The sequence below is a fragment of the Somniosus microcephalus genome, chromosome 18, assembly GCF_052327205.1.
Source record: "Somniosus microcephalus isolate GS21.2 chromosome 18, FLI_Smic_1.0, whole genome shotgun sequence".
NCBI lineage: Eukaryota > Metazoa > Chordata > Chondrichthyes > Squaliformes > Somniosidae > Somniosus > Somniosus microcephalus.
Window position 1 is genome coordinate 83,713,373 of NC_141004.1, and position 26,070 is coordinate 83,739,442.

At 52.3% G+C, this 26,070-nt stretch overlaps 1 protein-coding gene across 1 annotated transcript in view; it reads right to left on the bottom strand.

The window, feature by feature from the left end:
• Nucleotides 1-1,428: 1,428 nt before the first annotated feature.
• The window catches only part of LOC147105420 (BTB/POZ domain-containing protein KCTD20-like), a 177,595-nt gene continuing 152,953 nt past the window's right edge, over nt 1,429-26,070 (bottom strand). The window contains exons 3-6 of the mRNA XM_086011727.1: nt 20,800-20,936; nt 15,470-15,667; nt 13,429-13,539; nt 1,429-8,414 (exon numbers count right to left, since the gene is read on the bottom strand). Coding sequence (XP_085867853.1) covers nt 8,128-8,414; nt 13,429-13,539; nt 15,470-15,667; nt 20,800-20,936 — 733 coding nt within the window. The 3' untranslated portion in view covers nt 1,429-8,127. The remainder of the gene's footprint in view (nt 8,415-13,428; nt 13,540-15,469; nt 15,668-20,799; nt 20,937-26,070) is intronic.

A 26,070-nucleotide genomic window follows, 5' to 3' on the forward strand; every position in this document is an offset into this window, starting at 1 on the left:
TACCCGGGGAGGGGAGGGGAGGGGGGGGGGTGTCTGCAGTCCAGGCCTCGGTACCTGGGGAGGGGAGGGGGGGGTGTCTGCGGTCCAGGCCTCAGTACCTGGGGAGGAGAGGGGCGGTGGTGTCTGCGGTCCAGGCCTCAGTACCCGGGGAGGGGGGGGTGTCTGCAGTCCAGGCCTCAGTACCTGGGGGGGGGCGGTGGTGTCTGCAGTCCAGGCCTCAGTACCTGGGGAGGGGGAGGGTGTCTGCAGTCCAGGCCTCAGTACCTGGGGAGGGGGCGGTGTCTGCGGTCCAGGCCTCAGTACCCGGGGAGGGGGGGGGGGTGTGTCTGCAGCCCAGGCCTCAGTACCTGGGGAGGGGGGGGTGTCTGCAGTCCAGGCCTCAGTACCCGGGGAGGGGGGGGTGTCTGCAGTCCAGGCCTCAGTACCTGGGGAGGGGGCGGTGTCTGCGGTCCAGGCCTCAGTACCCGGGGAGGGGGGGGTGTCTGCAGTCCAGGCCTCAGTACCTGGGGAGGGGGCGGTGTCTGCGGTCCAGGCCTCAGTACCTGGGGGGGGGGGGGGGTGTGTCTGCAGCCCAGGCCTCAGTACCCGGGGTCTGCAGCCTCTCGGTGGAGTGAGGCCAGTGAGCAGGAAGATGGAGTGGGGTTGGAGGAAGGGCTGTGTGGTGAGGCTGGCTCGGTCCCGCTGGCTCGGGGATCTGGTCTAAGTGTTGTGTAAGTTGCAGTATTGCTTTTTACGATGGCCACTTTCTTTAAAACTGTATTATAAAATCTTTTACTTAACGTCACTGTGTCTGTTTGAAATTTTGTGTGTAGTTTTCTGTTTCTGGGGAGAGATTGATTTCTGCGCCTTAGGTGCAAGTCTAGTATATATTTAATAAATATCACAGTATTTCAGGGTTGGTGAAAGCCGCCACGTGCATTTCTCGGACATCACAGAACCTGAGGAAAGCTGTGTAACCCAGCAAGCGATGAGAGTTGTCTGGGGACATTGTACTGAGGCAGTGCGAGTGAGGATTGTTAAACAGTGACAGTATGGTGGCCAGCTGTGGAGCCTCAATAACTTGGTGTGGAGATTCAGCAGCCTGCTCTGGGTTTCCAGCCAGACCCCCGGCTGACCAGAAAAGGTCGGGGGGGATGGGGAGAGAAAATTAACCATCGACGTTTCAGTGTGTGGCGTCCATTATACAGAAAGGCCGGAAGGGAATGCACACTCCAAGTTGCCGAGTGCATTCTCGCCCCCTCTGGTGGCAGACATCAAACCCAGCACGTGCAATTTATTACTCATTGCACAGATCCACTGGATAGTTTCTGTGGGTAATACACAATCCCAACACAAGCTTGTCAGCCCCAGATGTAAAACTGGCATCACATACATCCCCAGCAAAGGGCTGCTTGTCTGCATTCCTGTATTAAGTTGTACATTTTACAGTTTATATTTGTGAACATTCTTTATTGAGCAAAATCAAACAGTTTGCTGAATGGAAAAAAGCAACGGTCCCTAATTCGCCTTCGACCATCCTGGTAGTGATGTGATACAACGATAATGGAGTTGTTGACTAATCACTGCGATCAATCTCGATCAATGAGTCTGCAACAGACCCAGACACGAGGCGAGGAAACCCCAGTGGTGGAGAGCTTTGGGAACCAGAGCTTCAAAGTTACCTGTTCCTCTCGAGCCTGCAACACTCGCCACGTCCTGTCTCAAATTACTCATGCAGGATCCCAAAATATCACTTTCCAAAATTTATCTCATTTGCATTTGAATGAACCAATACTAATGCTTCCAACGTCTCCCGATGGAGGCTGCTCCATAGATTGACTACTCGCTCACTGAAATACAGGCAGACCTCCTCCACGTTCCCTCTCTGCTCTTGGATTCATTATTTATCTCAAGCGGCAGGGTTGGTTTCATTTCCTCCCTGGCTGAAGATGCTGGCTCTTGCTGAGGCGCTCAACCACGGGAGGCATCACCATTCTGCCTTTATCCTGTGCACCCCTTCCCGGCTGGGATCAGTGCACAGTTGAGCGAGAGGAAAGCCTAGTTTGGTTTTGCCTTCCCTTGCCCAGGACCACCGAGATTGTATTTAGCGCCAGGGTTAAGTGGCAGAAACAGGGAAGGAGGGACCTTTTTGCACAGACCATGGAGGGAGGAGACGATTGCTGACTTTCTTTTAAATAAATACACTGAGATAGAAAATACTATATTGCATTGTCGGGTGAATACAATTGTTTTATTCTATTAGTATTAGCATGATATCGGGGATTAGGGAACTCGAGTACAGGGTCTGTCAAGAGTCACTGTACACAGACCCTCTCACTCCGCCTCCGCCCTTGGTAGCCCCCCTCCTCTCCCCCTGACCGCAACACAATTATTCCATGGGAATGAATTCCCTCGCAGTGCTGGGATTCGTGACGCTGATCCCGTTCCAAATATCATTTGATTCTTTAAAGGTATTTAAATAATTGTCAAAGTAATCCTGTCCTCAGCCCAAAAACCTCCTTCAAAAAGGCATTGGTTCAATGGGGGAAATGAGTGGGTGGAAGAGCCATGTCGAGGGATGTGCCCCAGACGAGGGAGAGGCAGAATCTGTCACTTCTAGTAAATAACACGCTCACTCAGATTCTGTGACTCCAGTCAGCTCAAAACAAATCCAAAAGAAGCTTCTCCGAAAGTTCAACCTAAGGTGGCCCAGACCTGGGAGGCAGTTTCCTTCACAACTCTCTGATATTTACTTACCGCACAGGACGAAGGAAGTGATGATGAATTTATACCAAACGTTGGTCACAGTTGGAGGGCTGTGCAGTTTCTCGAAAGGACAGACCACAGACACACTTGATTCACCAGGATGATGCCAGAGATGGGTAGCTATAGTTAGGAGGAGACACCCGAGATACTGGAACTATTTCCACTGGAACAGAGGAGGAGATTTAATAGATATAAAAATTCTGAAGGGTTTGGCTAGTGATTGGGGAAAGAATATTTCCTCTGGTTGGGCAGTCAATGATGAGGGACCATCAATTTTAAATTGTCACTAAGTGAGGGGAAAGGTTAGGAGAAATTTCTTCACACACAGTTGTTCAAGCATGGAATGCTTTGTCACAAGGAGTGATTGAGGCAGAGAAAGATACAGGGCAGTGGGGAGAGAGCGGGGCAGTGGGATTAGTACAGGGCAGTGGGGAGAGCGCGGGGCAGTGGGATTAGTACAGGGCTGTGGGGAGAGAGCGGGGCTGTGGGATTAGTACAGGGCAGTGGGGAGAGCACGGGGCAGTGGGGAGAGCGTGGGGCAGTGGGATTAGTACAGGGCAGTGGGATTAGTACAGGGCTATGGGGAGAGAGTGGGGCGAGAGTGGGGCAGTGGGATTAGTACAGGGCAGTGGGGAGAGCGCGGGGCGGTGGGGAGAGCGCGGGGCAGTGGGGAGAGCGCGGGGCAGTGGGATTAGTACAGGGCTGTGGGGAGAGCGCGGGGCAGTGGGATTAGTACAGGGCTATGGGGTGAGCGCGGGGCAGTGGGATTTGTACAGGGCTATGGGGAAAGCGCGGGGCAGTGGGATTAGTACAGGGCTATGGGGTGAGCGCGGGGCAGTGGGATTTGTACAGTGCTATGGGGTGAGCGCGGGGCAGTGGGATTTGTACAGGGCAGTGGGATTAGTACAGGGCTATGGGGAGAGCGCGTGGCAGTGGGATTAGTACAGGGCTATGGGGAGAGCGCGGGGCAGTGGGATTACTTTAAGATTGATACAGGGCTATGGGGAGAGTGCGGGGCAGTGGGATTAGTACAGGGCTGTGGGGAGAGCGCGGGGCTATGGGATTTGTACAGTGCTATGGGGTGAGCGTGGGGCAGTGGGATTAGTACAGGGCAGTGGGATTAGTACAGGGCTATGGGGAGAGCGTGGGGCAGTGGGATTACTTTAAGATTGATACAGGGCTATGGGGAGAGTGCGGGGCAGTGGGATTTGTACAGTGCTATGGGGAGAGTGCGGGGCAGTGGGATTAGTACAGGGCTATGGGGTGAGCGCGGGGCAGTGGGATTTGTACAGGGCAGTGGGATTAGTACAGGGCTATGGGGAAAGCGCGGGGCAGTGGGATTAGTACAGGGCTATGGGGTGAGCGCGGGGCAGTGGGATTTGTACAGTGCTATGGGGTGAGCGCGGGGCAGTGGGATTAGTACAGGGCTATGGGGAGAGCGCGTGGCAGTGGGATTAGTACAGGGCTATGGGGAGAGCGCGGGGCAGTGGGATTTGTACAGGGCAGTGGGATTAGTACAGGGCTATGGGGAGAGCGCGTGGCAGTGGGATTAGTACAGGGCTGTGGGGAGAGCGCGGGGCTATGGGATTTGTACAGTGCTATGGGGTGAGCGTGGGGCAGTGGGATTAGTACAGGGCAGTGGGATTAGTACAGGGCTATGGGGAGAGCGTGGGGCAGTGGGATTACTTTAAGATTGATACAGGGCTATGGGGAGAGTGCGGGGCAGTGGGATTTGTACAGTGCTATGGGGAGAGTGCGGGGCAGTGGGATTAGTACAGGGCTATGGGGTGAGCGCGGGGCAGTGGGATTTGTACAGGGCAGTGGGATTAGTACAGGGCTATGGGGAGAGCGCGGGGCAGTGGGATTAGTACAGGGCTATGGGGAGAGCGCGGAGCAGTGGGATTAGTACAGTGCTATGGGGTGAGCGCGGGGCAGTGGGATTTGTACAGGGCAGTGGAATTAGTACAGGGCTATGGGGAGAGCGCGTGGCAGTGGGATTAGTACAGGGCTATGGGGTGAGCGCGGGGCAGTGGGATTAGTACAGGGCTGTGGGGAGAGCGCGGGGCTATGGGATTAGTACAGGGCTATGGGGTGAGCGCGGGGCAGTGGGATTTGTACAGTGCTATGGGGTGAGCGTGGGGCAGTGGGATTAGTACAGGGCAGTGGGATTAGTACAGGGCTATGGGGAGAGCGTGGGGCAGTGGGATTACTTTAAGATTGATACAGGGCTATGGGGAGAGTGCGGGGCAGTGGGATTTGTACAGTGCTATGGGGAGAGTGCGGGGCAGTGGGATTTGTACAGTGCTATGGGGAGAGTGCGGGGCAGTGGGATTAGTACAGTGCTATGGGGAGAGTGCGGGGCAGTGGGATTAGTACAGGGCTATGGGGTGAGCGCGGGGCAGTGGGATTTGTACAGTGCTATGGGGAGAGTGTGGGGCAGTGGGATTAGTACAGGGCTATGGGGAGAGTGTGGGGCAGTGGGATTTGTACAGTGCTATGGGGAGAGTGCGGGGCAGTGGGATTAGTACAGGGCTATGGGGAGAGTGTGGGGCAGTGGGATTAGTACAGGGCTATGGGGTGAGCGCGGGGCAGTGGGATTTGTACAGTGCTATGGGGAGAGTGCGGGGCAGTGGGATTAGTACAGGGCTATGGGGAGAGTGCGGGGCAGTGGGATTTGTACAGTGCTATGGGGAGAGTGCGGGGCAGTGGGATTAGTACAGGGCTATGGGGAGAGTGTGGGGCAGTGGGATTAGTACAGGGCTATGGGGTGAGCGCGGGGCAGTGGGATTTGTACAGTGCTATGGGGAGAGTGCGGGGCAGTGGGATTAGTACAGGGCTATGGGGTGAGCGCGGGGCAGTGGGATTTGTACAGGGCAGTGGAATTAGTACAGGGCTATGGGGAGAGCGCGGGGCAGTGGGATTAGTACAGGGCTATGGGGTGAGCGCGGGGCAGTGGGATTTGTACAGTGCTATGGGGTGAGCGCGGGGCAGTGGGATTTGTACAGGGCTATGGGGAGAGCGCGGGGCAGTGGGATTACTTTAAGATTGATACAGGGCTATGGAGAGAGAGCGGGGCAGTGGGATGAGTTTGGGATTGCTCCAGCAAGGAGCTGGCACAGACACGATTGGCTGAATGGCCTCCTCCTGTGCTGTAAACCTCTGGTTCGGGGAGATGGGAATCGGCCAGAGGTTCTGCTCCCTCCCACCTGTTACAGCGCACACATCAGCAGGTGAGAACTGGTACAGGCTGGGCTACAATGGCCACACACTCTGGGGCCATGCCCCGAGTCTTGCCATGTGAGTCTCCAGAGGACAGGGACCTGTACCTGGTTGCTGTGGGTACCAGCTCCCCCGGTGATATTTTGTGAGCAGAGATGGGTTTATCAGACATTTGTGGTACTGATTTCTGTGCAGGTTTAAAGTGGAGTGTGTCGAACATGATGGTTTAGACTGTGTTACAGCAACTCTGCACTGAGTCTGCACGAGGGAGCATGGGGCAGCTGGGAAACACAGGAACAGGAGGAGGCCATTCAGCCCCTCGAGCATGTTCCGCCATCTGTATCCTATCCCCATCCACCTGCCATGGCTCCATATCCTTCGTCTGGCAAAAATCTATCAATCTCGGATTTAAAATTATTAATCGAGCTAGCATCTACTGCTTTTTATGGAGAGCGTTCCACCCGTCTACCTCTCTGCATGAAGATGTGTTCCCTAACTACTCTCCTGATTGGCCTGGCTATGATTTTAAGTTTATGGCCCCTTGTCCTAGACTCCCCCACCAGCGGAAAAAGTTTCTCTCTACCCCATCAATTCCGTTCAAAATCCTAAAGACCTCAAACAAATTCCCCCTTAACGTTTTATATTACAGGTAATATAAGTCTAGTTTATGCAATCTCTCCTCATAATCTAACCCTGGAGCCCTGGTAACATTCTGGTGAATCTGAGCTGCACTCCTTCCAAGGCCAGTATATGCTTTCTAAGGTGCGATGTCCAGAACTGTGCACCGTGCTCCAGAGGTGGTCTAACCGCTGCAGCAAAACCTCCTCCCCTGCAAAGATGTGTGGGTTAGGTTGATTTGGCTATGATAAATTGACCCTTAGTGTTAGGGGATTAAATACGTGGGGTTACGGGGAAAGGGTGGGATATGTGTTGGTGCAGGCTCGATGGGCCGAAATGGCCTCTATCTGCATTGTGGGGATTCTGTGATTCTGTGATATTCCAGCCCTCCAGTGATAAAGGCTAACATTCCATTAGCCTTGTTGATTATGTTTTGTACCTGACCCACTACATTTTAGTGATCTGGACCGCCACTGCTCCTACCTACTCAGCCTTGGGTTATTTGGAAGACACTGAGCTGGGCCTCCGGCCAATACACAGCCGAGAGCCGGGCACTGCGAACTGGCGGTCGGTGCAGTGGGGATCCTTACCGCCCTCCTCCCTTTCACTCCGAGTGCCTGCCCCCAGTGCCTCGGGCCCTTTGCTCCTGCCTTTAGGAGGGCGAGAGGTGTGGCAATCAGGGAGAGGAGGATTTTAGTGATGGAAAGCTGGGGTTGGGAGCCTGAAGTGACTCGGGATGTGCCATCCCGCACTGAGCACGCTCACTGATTTTTACAGCAACTTGTACCGACTGAAATAAACAGCCAGACGTTTCTTCAGGAAGATTGCGTGTGACCAGCCTGTCTGTCCAAAGGCACTTGGAAAACTGCATCTCACTGAGGAGCTTGGGCCCTGGGTTCCTACTTGTCAGCTTCAAGCTCCTCTCACTGTTACTGACAGAATGAATGGGTGACGGAGGGACAGGCTCAGAGGTACCAACACTGCCATGATTGGAGTCTGTGTAAGGGGTGCAGCCACTCCACTCTCCATGTACACCTGCCACACAAACACAGTCTCATGGCACCAGTGATATCAATGCAGGGCACGATGCCTCCACTTTATATTGGCAGCACCTGCCTCCCATGTGAACAAAACCAATGGATTTTATACAGAAATCAAAGTGCCCAGTCCAGGTGAATGTGTTCGGTATGGCAACAGCAAGACTCCTGCCCAGCTCGCGAATCCGTGCCCGATCACTGCGCCGGAACACGCGCCTGATCACTGCGCCGGAACACGTGCCCGATCACTGCGCTCCCAATGCTCTGGTCCAGTGGAAGGTTCAGCTGTTCTGGAGGGGTCTTTAATGCTGCTGCTCGCTGGCCTGTGACCCTGCTCTGGAGCAGCGACCAGTAACATGCACAAAGGGCCTACTGTCACACCGCCTGCCCTCACACCACCTTGTATCTTCCAATGACGGGGCAGATGGAGGCCTGTTTCTGCAGCCCCCTTTTCCCACTGGTGTTCGGTCCACGTGTTGTGTGCAGTGTCTGTGCCCCGAGCTCTCCACTACTCTTGGGCGCTCTGACCCACGACCTGCCCCTGTGATGGGCCCAGGATGTCGAGCTCGTCCACCTGCGCGTGATGCACGATCCCGTGGTCCCGTGGAACGTCGGCAGCAGCGGAGGCCAGGTTAGTGATGGACTTGCTCCTGACGCACTGGAAGTCCACGTGCCGGCTCTTCCCTTCTTCCTTCTCCCACGACATGTGGATGAAGGGTCGCTGCACGTAGTTATAGATCACCTCGTAACGGCCCCCGGGCCGCAGTTTCAGCTTCTCCTTACAGGTTGGGTAACCTAAGCAACACAGCACAAACACTGGTCACTCACCCCGAGTACTCTTTGTGGGATCCTACTGTGCACAAACCCGCTGCGGAGTTAGGCTGTACAACCATTCCTTATATAGGCAGGGTTTCGGAATGAAAAAGTCCTTCCTTTCTGTCTGTCAGCCGTTTTTCAGTGGGCCGCACTCTCGCCTCTGAATCGGAAGGTTGTGGGTTCAAGTCCCACTCCAGAGACTTGAGCCAATAATCTTGGCTGACACTCCAGTGTAGTACTGAGGGAGAGCCAGGGTTCCCGATGACTAAAAAAAATTGCCCTGTGCGGATTTCAGTTGAGACTGTGGCTTGTCTGTGCTGCCCCCATGGTCGGATAGCCAAGCTCATCTCAACACATTGGCTCAAAACTGCCTGCGTGTGATATAGCGGGCAGCCAACTGTACCCTGCAAAGTGTCCTCACTTACAGGTGAGGAGGGCAGGGAATGAAAGTAGTGGAAAAGTAAATCAACTGACTCACTTGGAGTGATAGTTCAGGGCCGTGGCCTTGCAGGCTGTGGTGGGGAGAGCATCGGAGCAGGAGGAGGCCATTCAGCCCCTCGAGCCTGTTCCGCCTTTCAATTAGGTCAGGGCTGATCTACCTCAACTCTATTTGCCCGCCTTTGCTCCATATCCCTCGATACCCTTACCCAACAAAAATCCATCAGTCTCCATCTTGAAAATTTCGAATTGACTCCCAGCATTCACAGCCTTTTGGAGTGGAGGAGGGTGGGGAGGAGAGAGAATCCCAGATTTCCACTACCCTTTGTGTGAAGAAGTGCTTCCTGATTTCACCCCTGAACGGCCGAGCTACAATTTTAACATTATTCCCCCTTGTTCTGGACTCCCCCCACCAGAGGAAATAGTTTCTCTATCAACCCCTTTAATCATCTTAAACACCTCAATTCGATCACCTCGTAATCTTCTATACCCGTGGTGATACAATCCTTGTCTATGCAATGATTCCTTCTAATTTAACCCTTTTAGTATCAGTCTGGTGACTCTGTGCTGCTCCCCTCCGAGGACAATATGTCCGTCCTGAGGTGCGGGGCCCAGAACTAACACAATGCTCTCAATGGGCATTGTTTTGTGATTTCCTGCTCCCATTAACACAACTTACTGTGTCTCCTAACTTAGTGTCATCTCTAAACTTGGCTCTAAGCTCTCTCACTGTATAGATTCATGATTTGGATGAAGGAAGAAACTACAGATCCTACAGCACTTGTCACATCCCACCAATCAGGACCTACCCTTTATCCCCACTCTGTCTCTGACCTCCCAACCAATTACTGACCCATGTCACAAGTGGGTCAGTGGGTATAGGAATAGGAAGATAGAACAGATGAATGCGTGGCTAAAGGGATGGTGCAGGGGGGAGGGCTTTAGTTTCCTGGATCACTGGGTCTGCTTCTGGGAAAGGTGGGACTTGTACAAGTCGGACGGTTTACACCTGAACCAGAGGGGAACCAATATCCTTGCGGGGAGGTTTGCTAGCACTGCTGGGGGGGGTTTAAACTAACTTGGCAGGGGGATGGGGTACAGAGTGGAGCTATAGTAGGGGGTGATTTACAGCCAAATACAGAGGAAAAAACAAGTCAGCTGGGAAGGCAGAGCAAATATGTGAAGGCAAAAGGGAATATGGCAGGGCTGGAAGGCATATATTTTAATGCAAGGAGTCTTGCAAATAAGGTGAATGACTGAAGTTGTTGTTGAACACATGGGAGTACGATATTGTTGCTATCACGGAGACATGGTTGAGGGAGGGTCAGGACTGGCAGCTCAATATTCCGGGGTATAGAATCTTCAGGCGAGACAGAGGGGGGTGTAAAAGGGGAGGGGGCGTTGCAATATTAATTAAGGAGTCAATTACTGCTGTAAGGAGGGACGATATATTAGCGGGTTCCTCTAATGAGGCCATATGGGTAGAACTTAAAAACAAAAAGGGGGCAAGCACTTTGCTGGGAGTGTACTATAGGCCCCCAAACAGTCAGGGGGAGATAGAGGAACAGATATGTAGGCAAATCTCAGAGAAGTGCGAAAATAATAGGGTAATAATAGTGGGGGATTTCAACTTCCCCAATATTAATTGGGATAGTCAGAGTGTGAAAGGCTTAGAGGGTGCAGAATTCTTAAAGTGCATCCAGGAGAGCTTTTTGAGCCAACATGTAGAAAGTCCTACAAGAGAGGGGGCGGTACTGGACCTAATTCTGGGGAATGTAGCCGGGCAAGTGGCGGAAGTGTCAGTAGGAGAGCATTTTGGCGACAGTGACCATAATTCGGTGAGATTTAAGGTGGTCATGGAAAAAGACAAAGACGGCCCGGAAATAAGGGTTCTAAATTGGGGGAAGGCCGATTTTAATATGATAAGGCAGGATCTGGCCAAAGTGGACTGGGAGCAGCTACTTATAGGAAAATCCACATCAAAACAGTGGGAGACTTTCAGAAGGGAAATAGAGAGAGTACAACGCCAACATGTTCCTGTAAAGGTCAAGGGTGGGACCAACAAGCAAAGGGAACCTTGGATGACAAGGGATATACAAAAATGCATTAGAAATAAAAGGGGGGCTTTTGGCAGTTACAAAAGACTAAAGACGGAAGAAGCCCTAGAGGAGTATAAAAAGTGCAGGGGCATACTTAAAAAAGAAATTAGGAGGGCGAGGAGGGGCCATGAAATAACACTGGCGAGCAAAATAAAGGAAAATCCTAAGATGTTTTATAAGTATATTAAGGGCAAGAGGATAACCAGGGAAAGGGTAGGGCCCATTAGGGACCAAAGTGGCAATCTGTGTGTAGAGCCAGATGATGTAGGCGGGGTTTTAAATGAATTTTTTGCATCTGTGTTCACTATGGAGAAAGACGATGCAGACATAGAAAACGGGCAAGGGGACTGTGACATACTTGAACATATTAGCATCGAGAGGGAGGAGGTGCTAGCGGTTTTAGCAGGCCAAAAAGTGGATAAATCCCCAGGCCCGGACGAGATGTATCCCAGGCTGCTGTGGGAGGCAAAGGAGGAGATTGCAGGGGCTCTGACACAAATTTTCAGAACCTCTCTGGCCACAGGGGATGTACCAGAGGACTGGAGAACAGCTAATGTAGTACCATTATACAAGAAGGGTAGCAGGGATAAACCAGGGAATTACAGGCCAGTGAGCCTAACATCTGTGGTAGGGAAATTATTGGAAAAAATTCTGAGGGACAAAATTAGTCTCCACTTGGAGAGGCAAGGATTAATCGGGGATAGTCAGCATGGCTTTGTCAAGGGTAAATCATGTCTGACAAATCTGATTGAATTTTTCGAGGGGGTGACTAGGGGGGTGGATGAGGGAAATGCTGTGGATGTGGTTTACATAGACTTCAGTAAAGCTTTTGACAAAGTCCCGCATAGGAGACTGGTCAAGAAGGTAAGAGCCCATGGGATCCAGGGTGCCTTGGCACGTTGGATCCTAAACTGGCTGAGTGGCAGGAGGCAGAGGGTGATGGTCGAAGGTTGCTTTTGTGACTGGAAGCCTGTGTCCAGTGGGGTACCTCAGGGATCGGTGCTGGGTCCCTTGTTGTTTGTGATCTACATAAATGATTTGGATGAGAATGTGAAAGGTATGATCAGTAAGTTCGCAGATGACACGAAAATTGGTGGGGTGGTAAATTGCGAGGAGGAAAGCCTCAGGCTACAGGGCGATATAAACGGGTTGGTCAGATGGGCGGAAAAGTGGCAAATGGAATTTAACCCTGAAAAGTGCGAGGTGATGCATTTTGGATGGACAAATAAGGCAAGGGAATACACAATGAGTGGTAGGACCCTAGGAAGTACAGAGGGTCAGAGGGACCTTGGTGTACATGTACATAGATCCCTGAAGGCAGCGGAACAGGTAGATAAGGTGGTTAAAAAGGCATATGGGATACTTGCCTTCATTAGCCGAGGCATAGAATATAAGAGCAGGGAGGTTATGATGGAGCTGTACAAAACGCTGGTGAGGCCACAGCTGGAGTACTGTGTGCAGTTCTGGTCGCCTCACTATAGGAAGGATGTGATTGCTTTGGAGAGGGTGCAGAGAAGATTCACCAGGATGTTACCTGGGATGAAGCGCCTCAGCTATGAAGAAAGACTAAACAGGCTGGGGTTGTTTTCCTTGGAGCAAAGAAGGCTGAGGGGGGACCTGATTGAGGTGTACAAAATGATGAGGGGCATAGATAGGGTAGACAAAGAGGAACTTTTCCCCTTAGTAGGGGGGTCAATAACAAGGGGGCATAGATTCAGGGTAAGGGGCAGGAGATTTAGAGGGGATTTGAGGAGGAACTTTTTCACCCAGAGGGTGGTTGGAATGTGGAACTCAATGCCTAAAAGGGTGGTAGAGGCAGGAACCCTCACAACATTCAAGAAGCATTTGGATGAGCACTTGAAATGCCATTGCATACAAGGCTATGGACCAAATGCTGGAAAATGGGATTAGACTGGACAGGGATGGATGGGCGGCGCAGACACGATGGGCCGAAGGGCCTCTTTCTGTGCTGTAAAACTCTATGACAAGGTTACTTCCAATTCTATGCACTCTCCTTTCATTAATAATTTCTTGTGCAGAACTTTATCAAATGCCTCCAGACAACGTCCATAGACACTCCACTGTCTACCTTGAGTGACCTCAAATAATTGAACTCGATGATTTGTCAGACATGACCTACCCTTGATCTATCTACACTGACTCTCTTTGATCAGTGGATACTTGTCTGAGTGTTCAGTCACTCGGCCCTGATAATCGATTCCAGTAACTTCCCCCCAACTGACGTTAAATGGACAAGTCTGTAGTTCCTGGTTTCACCCTCCTATGATTCTTAAATAATGGAGTGACATACACAATTTTCCAACCCAAAGGCACAATTCCTCAATCTAAAGAGCTTTGGAAAATGATGACCAACCCATTTGTTCACGCCGTGCGGTGACTGCAAGCTCAAAAATAAAAACCAGAAGAGATCAGTCCCCACCCACCGTCCCACTCACCTTCGATCCCAATGCGGATATTCTTCAACCCTCGGTCCTTCAACACCATTTTTGCAACCTCCCGGTTCTCAATGTACTTGAAGAACTTGTACAGTTTGGTACTATAAATAACTGAAACACAAGAGACATCAATCAGAGATCCTATAGTGCCTGTCTAGTTTCCTGTGATTGCTCTAGGTGTAGTGTAGGAGACCTATTGCCAGACCTGTAGCGAGGGGCCCACAGCAGGAGGTGCATGCTTTCTGTGGGGAGGTCATCCGGAGTGGGGGCAGTGGGTATACAGGGAAGGAGATGTAAGTGAGAATGACACAGACAGCCCTGCTCCTGCTGAATCACGGCAGACACTGGCAAATAAATGGTCTTGTTCTTCATGCCCAGCCAGGCATAACTGGGTTCCCGCTCCTGATCACTGTCCAGTGAACCCTGGGTTAGAGAGAGGGGAAATCAGCCAGGGTTCCTGCTCCTGATCACTGTCCAATGACCCCCTGGGTTAGAGAGAGGGGAAATCAGCCTGGGTTCCTGCTCCTGATCACTGTCCAGTGACCCCCTGGGTTAGAGAGTGGGGAAATCAGCCTGGGTTCCCGCTCCTGATCACTGTCCAGTGACCCCTGGGTTAGAGAGTGGGGAAATCAGCCAGGGTTCCTGCTCCTGATCACTGTCCAGTGACCCCCTGGGTTAGAGAGTGGGGAAATCAGCCTGGGTTCCCGCTCCTGATCACTGTCCAGTGACCCCTGGGTTAGAGAGTGGGGAAATCAGCCAGGGTTCCTGCTCCTGATCACTGTCCAATGACCCCCTGGGTTAGAGAGAGGGGAAATCAGCCTGGGTTCCTGCTCCTGATCACTGTCCAGTGACCCCTGGGTTAGAGAGTGGGGAAATCAGCCAGGGTTCCTGCTCCTGATCACTGTCCAATGACCCCCTGGGTTAGAGAGTGGGGAAATCAGCCAGGGTTCCTGCTCCTGATCACTGTCCAGTGACTCCCTGCTACAAAGTGAGCATGTGGATCCCTGGGTGAGGATCGGATTTGATGGTTGCCACGGTTATCAGCTCGCTGAGACTCACTTGTTGCCCACAGAACTGTACCCTAGTCAGCACCTTCAGGAGAGGAACTGAGAATAAAACTGAGCTAAACTTATAGGATGGGTGTGTACATGGCAAATTAATTTCAATATAGATATGTGTGAGGTGCATTTTGGTAGAGGAATAAGGAGGCCACTAACTCCTTGGAAAATAAGAGTAAATGGGGTAGAGGAGCAAAGGATCTAGGGGTACTGATTCACAAATCACTAAAAGTAGCAACGCCAAGTTAACAAGGTTATAAAAAGCAAACAAAGCATTGTGGTTCATTTCCAGAGGGATAGAATTAAAAAGCAGAGAAGTTATGTTAAACTTGTATAGAACCTTGGTTTAGACTACACTTGTAGCACTGTGAACAGTTCTGATCTCCATGTTATAAAAAGGATGTTGAGGCACTGGAGAAGGTGCAAAAAAGATTTACAGGAATGATCCCAGAACTGCGAGGGTACAACGATCAGGAAAGACTGAACAGGCGGGGGCTCTTTTCTCTAGAAATGAGAAGTCTGAGGGGTGACCTGATCGAGGGCTTTACAACGATGAAGGGGTTTAATAGGGTCGACGTAGACTTGTGGGGAGTCCAAAACTAGAGACCATCAGAGTCACTAATAAATCCAATCGGGAATTCAGGAGAAACTTCTTTACCCAGAGAGTGGTGAGAATGTGGAACTCGCTCCCACAGAGAGTGGTTGAGGCGAAGAGCAGAGAGGCCTTAAGGGGAAGCTGGATAAACACATGAGGGAGAAAGGAATAGAAGGATATGCTGCTAGGGTCAGATGAAGGAGGCTCGTGAGTCGAGACCAGTTGGGCTGAATGGCCTGATTCGATGCTGTACACGCAATGTCATTTTATCATTTTCACAACGTTAAATTCAACGGATAAAGAGCCTCCCTTTTCGAATGGACTCGTGTACCGAATATCACACAATTAAGGGCAGTCCCCCAAGCCCCCAACCACACTCAGCTCTTACTTTGAGAATATTCCTCCCCCATTTGCGGTGGATGTTGCTCGTCCCAGTCCACCGTGTCCTCGTGCGTCAGTACAACGACGTGACACTCCCGCTCGCCCTTCCGCGCGCTGGACACCATCAGGGGCAACACCAGCTCCTCCAGGTTCCTCTCAAACTGCTTCCGTGCCCCATCATTCGACAGCTCATGTAACAGAGCACCTGGAGGAAGAGACATCAGAGGAGAGAGCAGTCAGCAAACAGCAACAACTTGTATTTATATAGCGTCTTTAACATAGTAAAACGTCCCAAGGTGCTTCACAGGAGAGTTAAATTTGACATCAAGCCACGTGAGGAGATATTAGGGCAGGTGATCAAAAGCTTGGTCAAAGAGATAGATATTACAGAGCGTCATAAAGGAGAAAAGAGAGGTAGCGAGGCGGAGAGGTTTAGGGAGGGAATTCCAGAGCTTAGGGCCCAAACAGCTGAAGGCATGGCCAGCAATCATGGAGCGATTAAAATCGGGGCTGTTCAAGATGCCAAATTTAGAGGAGTGCAGAGATCTCGGGGGGATGGGGGGGTTCTGGGGCTGGGGGAGATTACAGAGAAGCAGTGAGCGGGCAGGAGTGAGCAGGCAGCTAGTACGTGTGGCTCAATGTCAATCTATTAAAAATAAATAAATAGCTCTTACAAGGTGAATCACAAGTACCAGAAAACCCCTGAGGTTTCTTCGGCAGCACCTCCCAAACTCACGATCTCCACCATCCAGAAGGATAAGGGCAGCCGGCCCATAGGAACACCACCACCTCCAAGTTCCCCTCCAAGTTACACACCTTCCGGACTTAGAAGTATATCGGCCGATCCTTCATCGTCACTGGGTCAAGTTCCTGAAACTCCCTCCCTAACAGCACTGTGGGAGTACCATCACCACACGGACTGCAGCAGTTCAAGAAGGTGGCTCACCACCACCTTCTCAAGTGCATTAGGGATGGGCAATACATGCTGGCCTAGTCAGTGATGCCAGTATCTCAAGAATGAATTTAAAAAGAAACTTGAGCGGATATATAAGTTGCACCGGTGACTTCCAGCTGATAGTTTGCAATGTTTCTGGTAACAATGTATATGCCACATGCTCAGGTCTGTGGGTGGTGAAACCCTGCGTGGGGGTGTGAACAGGCAACAGATTTTATGGTATGTTGAGATCCACCTGTTCCAATGAACTCAATGGCAAATGTAGAATCACAAGTGCTTTGGTCAGCCCTTTAAGGGTTAACGGTGCTGGATTCATCCTTTGGCCTATGTTAATGTAGGTCACGACCCCTGTTCCCAGAGCGGGTTTGGGAAATCACCTTGGTGGAAACTAGCCACAACTTGCACAAAGCTGGTGTCTGGTACACGTGGAAGTCTCACCTTCCTGTAATACGCTCAGCTCTCCCCGACGTGTACACGTGGAAGTCTCACCTTCCTGTAATACGCTCAGCTCTCCCCGACGTGTACACGTGGAAGTCTCACCTTCCTGTAATACGCTCAGCTCTCCCCGACGTGTACATGTGGAAGTCTCACCTTCCTGTAATACGCTCAGCTCTCCCCGACGTGTACGCGTGGAAGTCTCACCTTCCTGTAATACGCTCAGCTCTCCCCGACGTGTACATGTGGAAGTCTCACCTTCCTGTAATACGCTCAGCTCTCCCCGACGTGTACGCGTGGAAGTCTCACCTTCCTGTAATACGCTCAGCTCTCCCCGACGTGTACACGTGGAAGTCTCACCTTCCTGTAATACGCTCAGCTCTCCCCGTGTACATGTGGAAGTCTCACCTTCCTGTAATACGCTCAGCTCTCCCCGACGTGTACACGTGGAAGTCTCACCTTCCTGTAATACGCTCAGCTCTCCCCGACGTGTACACGTGGAAGTCTCACCTTCCTGTAATACACTCAGCTCTCCCCGACGTGTACACGTGGAAGTCTCACCTTCCTGTAATACACTCAGCTCTCCCCGACGTGTACATGTGGAAGTCTCACCATCCTGTAATACACTCAGCTCTCCCCGACGTGTACACGTGGAAGTCTCACCTTCCTGTAATACACTCAGCTCTCCCCGACGTGTACACGTGGAAGTCTCACCTTCCTGTAATACGCTCAGCTCTCCCCGACGTGTACGCGTGGAAGTCTCACCTTCCTGTAATACGCTCAGCTCTCCCCGACGTGTACACGTGGAAGTCTCACCTTCCTGTAATACGCTCAGCTCTCCCCGACGTGTACGCGTGGAAGTCTCACCTTCCTGTAATACGCTCAGCTCTCCCCGACGTGTACATGTGGAAGTCTCACCTTCCTGTAATACGCTCAGCTCTCCCCGACGTGTACATGTGGAAGTCTCACCTTCCTGTAATACACTCAGCTCTCCCCGTGTACATGTGGAAGTCTCACCTTCCTGTAATACACTCAGCTCTCCCCGACGTGTACATGTGGAAGTCTCACCATCCTGTAATACACTCAGCTCTCCCCGTGTACATGTGGAAGTCTCACCTTCCTGTAATACGCTCAGCTCTCCCCGACGTGTACACGTGGAAGTCTCACCTTCCTGTAATACGCTCAGCTCTCCCCGTGTACATGTGGAAGTCTCACCTTCCTGTAATACGCTCAGCTCTCCCCGACGTGTACGCGTGGAAGTCTCACCTTCCTGTAATACGCTCAGCTCTCCCCGTGTACATGTGGAAGTCTCACCTTCCTGTAATACGCTCAGCTCTCCCCGACGTGTACGCGTGGAAGTCTCACCTTCCTGTAATACGCTCAGCTCTCCCCGACGTGTACACGTGGAAGTCTCACCTTCCTGTAATACACTCAGCTCTCCCCGTGTACATGTGGAAGTCTCACCTTCCTGTAATACACTCAGCTCTCCCCGACGTGTACACGTGGAAGTCTCACCTTCCTGTAATACACTCAGCTCTCCCCGACGTGTACATGTGGAAGTCTCACCATCCTGTAATACACTCAGCTCTCCCCGTGTACATGTGGAAGTCTCACCTTCCTGTAATACGCTCAGCTCTCCCCGACGTGTACACGTGGAAGTCTCACCTTCCTGTAATACGCTCAGCTCTCCCCGTGTACATGTGGAAGTCTCACCTTCCTGTAATACGCTCAGCTCTCCCCGACGTGTACGCGTGGAAGTCTCACCTTCCTGTAATACGCTCAGCTCTCCCCGTGTACATGTGGAAGTCTCACCTTCCTGTAATACGCTCAGCTCTCCCCGACGTGTACGCGTGGAAGTCTCACCTTCCTGTAATACGCTCAGCTCTCCCCGACGTGTACACGTGGAAGTCTCACCTTCCTGTAATACACTCAGCTCTCCCCGTGTACATGTGGAAGTCTCACCTTCCTGTAATACACTCAGCTCTCCCCGACGTGTACATGTGGAAGTCTCACCTTCCTGTAATACGCTCAGCTCTCCCCGACGTGTACATGTGGAAGTCTCACCTTCCTGTAATACGCTCAGCTCTCCCCGACGTGTACACGTGGAAGTCTCACCTTCCTGTAATACACTCAGCTCTCCCCGTGTACATGTGGAAGTCTCACCTTCCTGTAATACGCTCAGCTCTCCCCGACGTGTACATGTGGAAGTCTCACCTTCCTGTAATACACTCAGCTCTCCCCGACGTGTACACGTGGAAGTCTCACCTTCCTGTAATACACTCAGCTCTCCCCGACGTGTACATGTGGAAGTCTCACCTTCCTGTAATACACTCAGCTCTCCCCGTGTACATGTGGAAGTCTCACCTTCCTGTAATACACTCAGCTCTCCCCGACGTGTACACGTGGAAGTCTCACCTTCCTGTAATACGCTCAGCTCTCCCCGTGTACATGTGGAAGTCTCACCTTCCTGTAATACGCTCAGCTCTCCCCGACGTGTACACGTGGAAGTCTCACCTTCCTGTAATACGCTCAGCTCTCCCCGACGTGTACATGTGGAAGTCTCACCTTCCTGTAATACACTCAGCTCTCCCCGACGTGTACATGTGGAAGTCTCACCTTCCTGTAATACGCTCAGCTCTCCCCGACGTGTACATGTGGAAGTCTCACCTTCCTGTAATACGCTCAGCTCTCCCCGACGTGTACATGTGGAAGTCTCACCTTCCTGTAATACACTCAGCTCTCCCCGACGTGTACACGTGGAAGTCTCACCTTCCTGTAATACGCTCAGCTCTCCCCGACGTGTACACGTGGAAGTCTCACCTTCCTGTAATACACTCAGCTCTCCCCGTGTACATGTGGAAGTCTCACCTTCCTGTAATACGCTCAGCTCTCCCCGTGTACATGTGGAAGTCTCACCATCCTGTAATACACTCAGCTCTCCCCGACGTGTACACGTGGAAGTCTCACCTTCCTGTAATACACTCAGCTCTCCCCGACGTGTACATGTGGAAGTCTCACCTTCCTGTAATACACTCAGCTCTCCCCGACGTGTACATGTGGAAGTCTCACCTTCCTGTAATACACTCAGCTCTCCCCGTGTACATGTGGAAGTCTCACCTTCCTGTAATACGCTCAGCTCTCCCCGACGTGTACATGTGGAAGTCTCACCTTCCTGTAATACACTCAGCTCTCCCCGTGTACATGTGGAAGTCTCACCTTCCTGTAATACGCTCAGCTCTCCCCGACGTGTACATGTGGAAGTCTCACCTTCCTGTAATACACTCAGCTCTCCCCGTGTACATGTGGAAGTCTCACCTTCCTGTAATACGCTCAGCTCTCCCCGACGTGTACATGTGGAAGTCTCACCTTCCTGTAATACACTCAGCTCTCCCCGACGTGTACATGTGGAATCTGGACTGGAACACACTCACAACAGGCTGGGGCTCTTTTCTCTAGAAAGGAGAAGGCTGAGGGGTGACCTGATCGAGGTCTTTACATCTACCCTATGAAACCCTTTCAACATTTTATAGAAGCTGTTTCCACTTGTGGGGGAGACCAGAAAACTAGGGGCCATCAATATAAGGTAGTCGCTAATAAATCCAATCGGGAATTCAGGAGAAGCTTCTTTACCCAGAGAGTGGTGAGAATGTGGAACTCGCTACCACAGGGAGTGGTTGAGGCAAATAGCACAGATGCATATAAGGGGAAGCTGGATAAACACATGAGGGAGAAAGGGATAGAGGGATATGCTGATAGGGTGAGATGAAGAGGGGTGGGACGGACCTGGGGCTGAATGGCCTGTTTCTGTGCTGTAAATGCTTTGTAATCCTGTGTAACTCCCCCGATATGTGCTAGGCATAACCTGGACTAACGCACACTCACAACTGCCCCTGATGTGAACTGTCTAGTGTTAAAGACCCAGAAATGACCCCAGAATATGCACTTACTGAGGTCTCGACAGCGAATTGTATTGTGATTGAAGTTGATACACAGATAGTCACACGCATCCCTGAGTTCTTGGATTGCAATTCCATCAGGACACTGAATGATTCCGGTGGTGTAATAATCCTGGAATGACAAGCTCAGTTACAAAACATCACTGATATTCAGGAGTTCAACAGCTGCTAATCTGTCTGATTTGATAAAAACACATCTCTATGTTCCAAGACAGTATAAATATTGAGGAACAACAGGTAGCAGAATCACTCTCACACTGGGAGTGATCCCTGTACCAGAGTTCCAGACTCTCGCTCACTGGGAGTGATCCCTGTACCGGAGTTCCAGACTCTCTCTCACTGGGAGTGATCCCTGTACCGGAGTTCCAGACTCTCTCTCACTGGGAGTGATCCCTGTACCGGAGTTCCAGACTCTCTCTCACTGGGAGTGATCCCTGTACCGGAGTTCCAGACTCTCTCTCACTGGGAGTGATCCCTGTACCAGAGTTCCAGACTCTCTCTCACTGGGAGTGATCCCTGTACCGGAGTTCCAGACTCTCTCTCACTGGGAGTGATCCCTGTACCGGAGTTCCAGACTCTCTCTCACTGGGAGTGATCCCTGTACCGGAGTTCCAGACTCTCTCACTGGGAGTGATCCCTGTACCGGAGTTCCAGACTCTCTCTCACTGGGAGTGATCCCTGTACCGGAGTTCCAGACTCTCTCTCACTGGGAGTGATCCCTGTACCGGAGTTCCAGACTCTCACACTGGGAGTGATCCCTGTACCAGAGTTCCAGACTCTCTCTCACTGGGAGTGATCCCTGTACCGGAGTACCAGACTCTCTCTCACTGGGAGTGATCCCTGTACCGGAGTTCCAGACTCTCTCTCACTGGGAGTGATCCCTGTACCGGAGTTCCAGACACTCTCTCACTGGGAGTGATCCCTGTACCGGAGTTCCAGACTCTCTCACTGGGAGTGATCCCTGTACCGGAGTTCCAGACTCTCTCTCACTGGGAGTGATCCCTGTACCGGAGTTCCAGACTCTCTCTCACTGGGAGTGATCCCTGTACCGGAGTTCCAGACTCTCTCTCACTGGGAGTGATCCCTGTACCGGAGTTCCAGACTCTCTCTCACTGGGAGTGATCCCTGTACCGGAGTTCCAGACTCTCTCTCACTGGGAGTGATCCCTGTACCGGAGTTCCAGACTCTCTCTCACTGGGAGTGATCCCTGTACCGGAGTTCCAGACTCTCTCACTGGGAGTGATCCCTGTACCGGAGTTCCAGACTCTCTCTCACTGGGAGTGATCCCTGTACCGGAGTTCCAGACTCTCTCTCACTGGGAGTGATCCCTGTACTGGAGTTCCAGACTCTCTCTCACTGGGAGTGATCCCTGTACCGGAGTTCCAGACTCTCGCTCACTGGGAGTGATCCCTGTACTGGAGTTCCAGACTCTCACACTGGGAGTGATCCCTGTACCGGAGTTCCAGACTCTCTCTCACTGGGAGTGATCCCTGTACCGGAGTTCCAGACTCTCTCACTGGGAGTGATCCCTGTACCGGAGTTCCAGACTCTCTCTCACTGGGAGTGATCCCTGTACCGGAGTTCCAGACTCTCTCTCACTGGGAGTGATCCCTGTACCGGAGTTCCAGACTCTCTCTCACTGGGAGTGATCCCTGTACCGGAGTTCCAGACTCTCTCTCACTGGGAGTGATCCCTGTACCGGAGTTCCAGACTCTCTCTCACTGGGAGTGATCCCTGTACCGGAGTTCCAGACTCTCTCACTGGGAGTGATCCCTGTACCGGAGTTCCAGACTCTCTCTCACTGGGAGTGATCCCAGTACCGGAGTTCCAGACTCTCTCTCACTGGGAGTGATCCCTGTACCGGAGTGCCAGACTCTCTCTCACTGGGAGTGATCCCTGTACCGGAGTTCCAGACTCTCTCTCACTGGGAGTGATCCCTGTACCGGAGTTCCAGACTCTCTCTCACTGGGAGTGATCCCAGTACCGGAGTTCCAGACTCTCTCTCACTGGGAGTGATCCCAGTACCGGAGTTCCAGACTCTCTCTCACTGGGAGTGATCCCTGTACCGGAGTTCCAGACTCTCTCTCACTGGGAGTGATCCCAGTACCGGAGTTCCAGACTCTCTCTCACTGGGAGTGATCCCTGTACCGGAGTTCCAGACTCTCGCTCACTGGGAGTGATCCCTGTACCTGAGTTCCAGACTCTCTCTCACTGGGAGTGATCCCTGTACCGGAGTTCCAGACTCTCGCTCACTGGGAGTGATCCCTGTACCGGAGTTCCAGACTCTCTCTCACTGGGAGTGATCCCTGTACCGGAGTTCCAGACTCTCTCTCACTGGGAGTGATCCCAGTACCGGAGTTCCAGACTCTCTCACTGGGAGTGATCCCTGTACCGGAGTTCCAGACTCTCTCTCACTGGGAGTGATCCCTGTACCAGAGTTCCAGACTCTCTCTCACTGGGAGTGATCCCTGTACCGGAGTTCCAGACTCTCTCTCACTGGGAGTGATCCCTGTACCGGAGTTCCAGACTCTCTCTCACTGGGAGTGATCCCTGTACCGGAGTTCCAGACTCTCTCTCACTGGGAGTGATCCCTGTACCGGAGTTCCAGACACTCTCTCACTGGGAGTGATCCCTGTACCGGAGTTCCAGACTCTCGCTCACTGGGAGTGATCCCTGTACCGGAGTTCCAGACTCTCTCACTGGGAGTGATCCCTGTACCGGAGTTCCAGACTCTCTCTCACTGGGAGTGATCCCTGTACCGGAGTTCCAGACTCTCTCTCACTGGGAGTGATCCCTGTACCGGAGTTCCAGACTCTCTCTCACTGGGAGTGATCCCTGTACCGGAGTTCCAGACTCTCTCTCACTGGGAGTGATCCCAGTACCGGAGTTGCAGACTCTCTCTCACTGGGAGTGATCCCTGTACCGGAGTTCCAGACTCTCTCTCACTGGGAGTGATCCCTGTACCGGAGTTCCAGACTCTCTCACTGGGAGTGATCCCTGTACCGGAGTTCCAGACTCTCTCTCACTGGGAGTGATCCCTGTACCGCAGTTCCAGACTCTCTCTCACTGGGAGTGATCCCTGTACCGGAGTTCCAGACTCTCTCACTGGGAGTGATCCCTGTACCGGAGTTCCAGACTCTCTCACTGGGAGTGATCCCTGTACCGGAGTTCCAGACTCTCTCACTGGGAGTGATCCCTGTACCGGAGTTCCAGACTCTCTCTCACTGGGAGTGATCCCAGAGTTCCAGACTCTCTCTCACTGGGAGTGATCCCTGTACCGGAGTTCCAGACTCTCTCTCACTGGGAGTGATCCCTGTACCGGAGTTCCAGACTCTCTCTCACTGGGAGTGATCCCTGTACCGGAGTTCCAGACTCTCTCTCACTGGGAGTGATCCCTGTACCGGAGTTCCAGACTCTCTCTCACTGGGAGTGATCCCTGTACCGGAGTTCCAGACTCTCTCTCACTGGGAGTGATCCCTGTACCGGAGTTCCAGACTCTCTCTCACTGGGAGTGATCCCTGTACTGGAGTTCCAGACTCTCTCTCACTGGGAGTGATCCCTGTACCGGAGTTCCAGACTCTCTCTCACTGGGAGTGATCCCTGTACCAGAGTTCCAGACTCTCTCACTGGGAGTGATCCCTGTACCGGAGTTCCAGACTCTCTCTCACTGGGAGTGATCCCTGTACCGGAGTTCCAGACTCTCTCTCACTGGGAGTGATCCCTGTACCGGAGTTCCAGACTCTCTCACTGGGAGTGATCCCTGTACCGGAGTTCCAGACTCTCGCTCACTGGGAGTGATCCCAGTACCGGAGTTCCAGACTCTCTCTCACTGGGAGTGATCCCTGTACCGGAGTTCCAGACTCTCTCACTGGGAGTGATCCCTGTACCAGAGTTCCAGACTCTCTCTCACTGGGAGTGATCCCTGTACCGGAGTTCCAGACTCTCTCACTGGGAGTGATCCCTGTACCGGAGTTCCAGACTCTCTCTCACTGGGAGTGATCCCTGTACCGGAGTTCCAGACTCTCTCACTGGGAGTGATCCCTGTACCGGAGTTCCAGACTCTCTCTCACTGGGAGTGATCCCTGTACCGGAGTTCCAGACTCTCTCTCACTGGGAGTGATCCCTGTACCGGAGTTCCAGACTCTCTCACTGGGAGTGATCCCTGTACCGGAGTTCCAGACTCTCGCTCACTGGGAGTGATCCCTGTACCGGAGTTCCAGACTCTCTCACTGGGAGTGATCCCTGTACCGGAGTTCCAGACTCTCTCTCACTGGGAGTGATCCCTGTACCGGAGTTCCAGACTCTCTCTCACTGGGAGTGATCCCTGTACCGGAGTTCCAGACTCTCTCTCACTGGGAGTGATCCCTGTACCGGAGTTCCAGACTCTCTCTCACTGGGAGTGATCCCTGTACCGGAGTTCCAGACTCTCTCACTGGGAGTGATCCCTGTACCGGAGTTCCAGACTCTCTCTCACTGGGAGTGATCCCTGTACCGGAGTTCCAGACTCTCTCTCACTGGGAGTGATCCCTGTACCGAAGTTCCAGACTCTCTCTCACTGGGAGTGATCCCTGTACCGGAGTTCCAGACTCTCTCTCACTGGGAGTGATCCCTGTACCGGAGTTCCAGACTCTCTCTCACTGGGAGTGATCCCTGTACCGGAGTTCCAGACTCTCTCTCACTGGGAGTGATCCCTGTACCGGAGTTCCAGACTCTCTCTCACTGGGAGTGATCCCTGTAACTGTTCTCAATGTGTAACAACAACAAGTGTGAGGAGCTCATGGACTTCTTTGTCTCTAAGATTGAGACCATCCGATCAGCTGCCTCTGCCACTTCCCTTCCTTCCCCTAGCCCACTGGGCCAAACTTCCTCTAAGGTTTCCCCCCTGCCCTAGCCCTGAACTCGCACCTTTCTCCAGTTTCGCTCCAATCTCCCCTCATGACCTCTCCGCGCTCATTTTGTCCATGAGACCCACCTCCTGCTCCCTCGACCCTATTCCCACCAAACCGCTGACCACCCAACTTTCTTTTCTGGCTCCCATTGTTAATGGTTCTCTCTCCTCAGGTGCTGTCCCCATATCACTCAAATCTGTCGTCATCATCCCTCTCAGAAATCAACCCGTGACCCCTGTTCCCCCGAAGCTGTGAGACTGTGCAGTTGCAGTTACCCTGAGGCTGCTGCGCACCAGGCCGCAGTCTCACTGGAGTGGGCTCCAGCGCACAGGCGCTCTTTTCAATCGCGTCCCACAGGCTCGTTCTTTAGGCC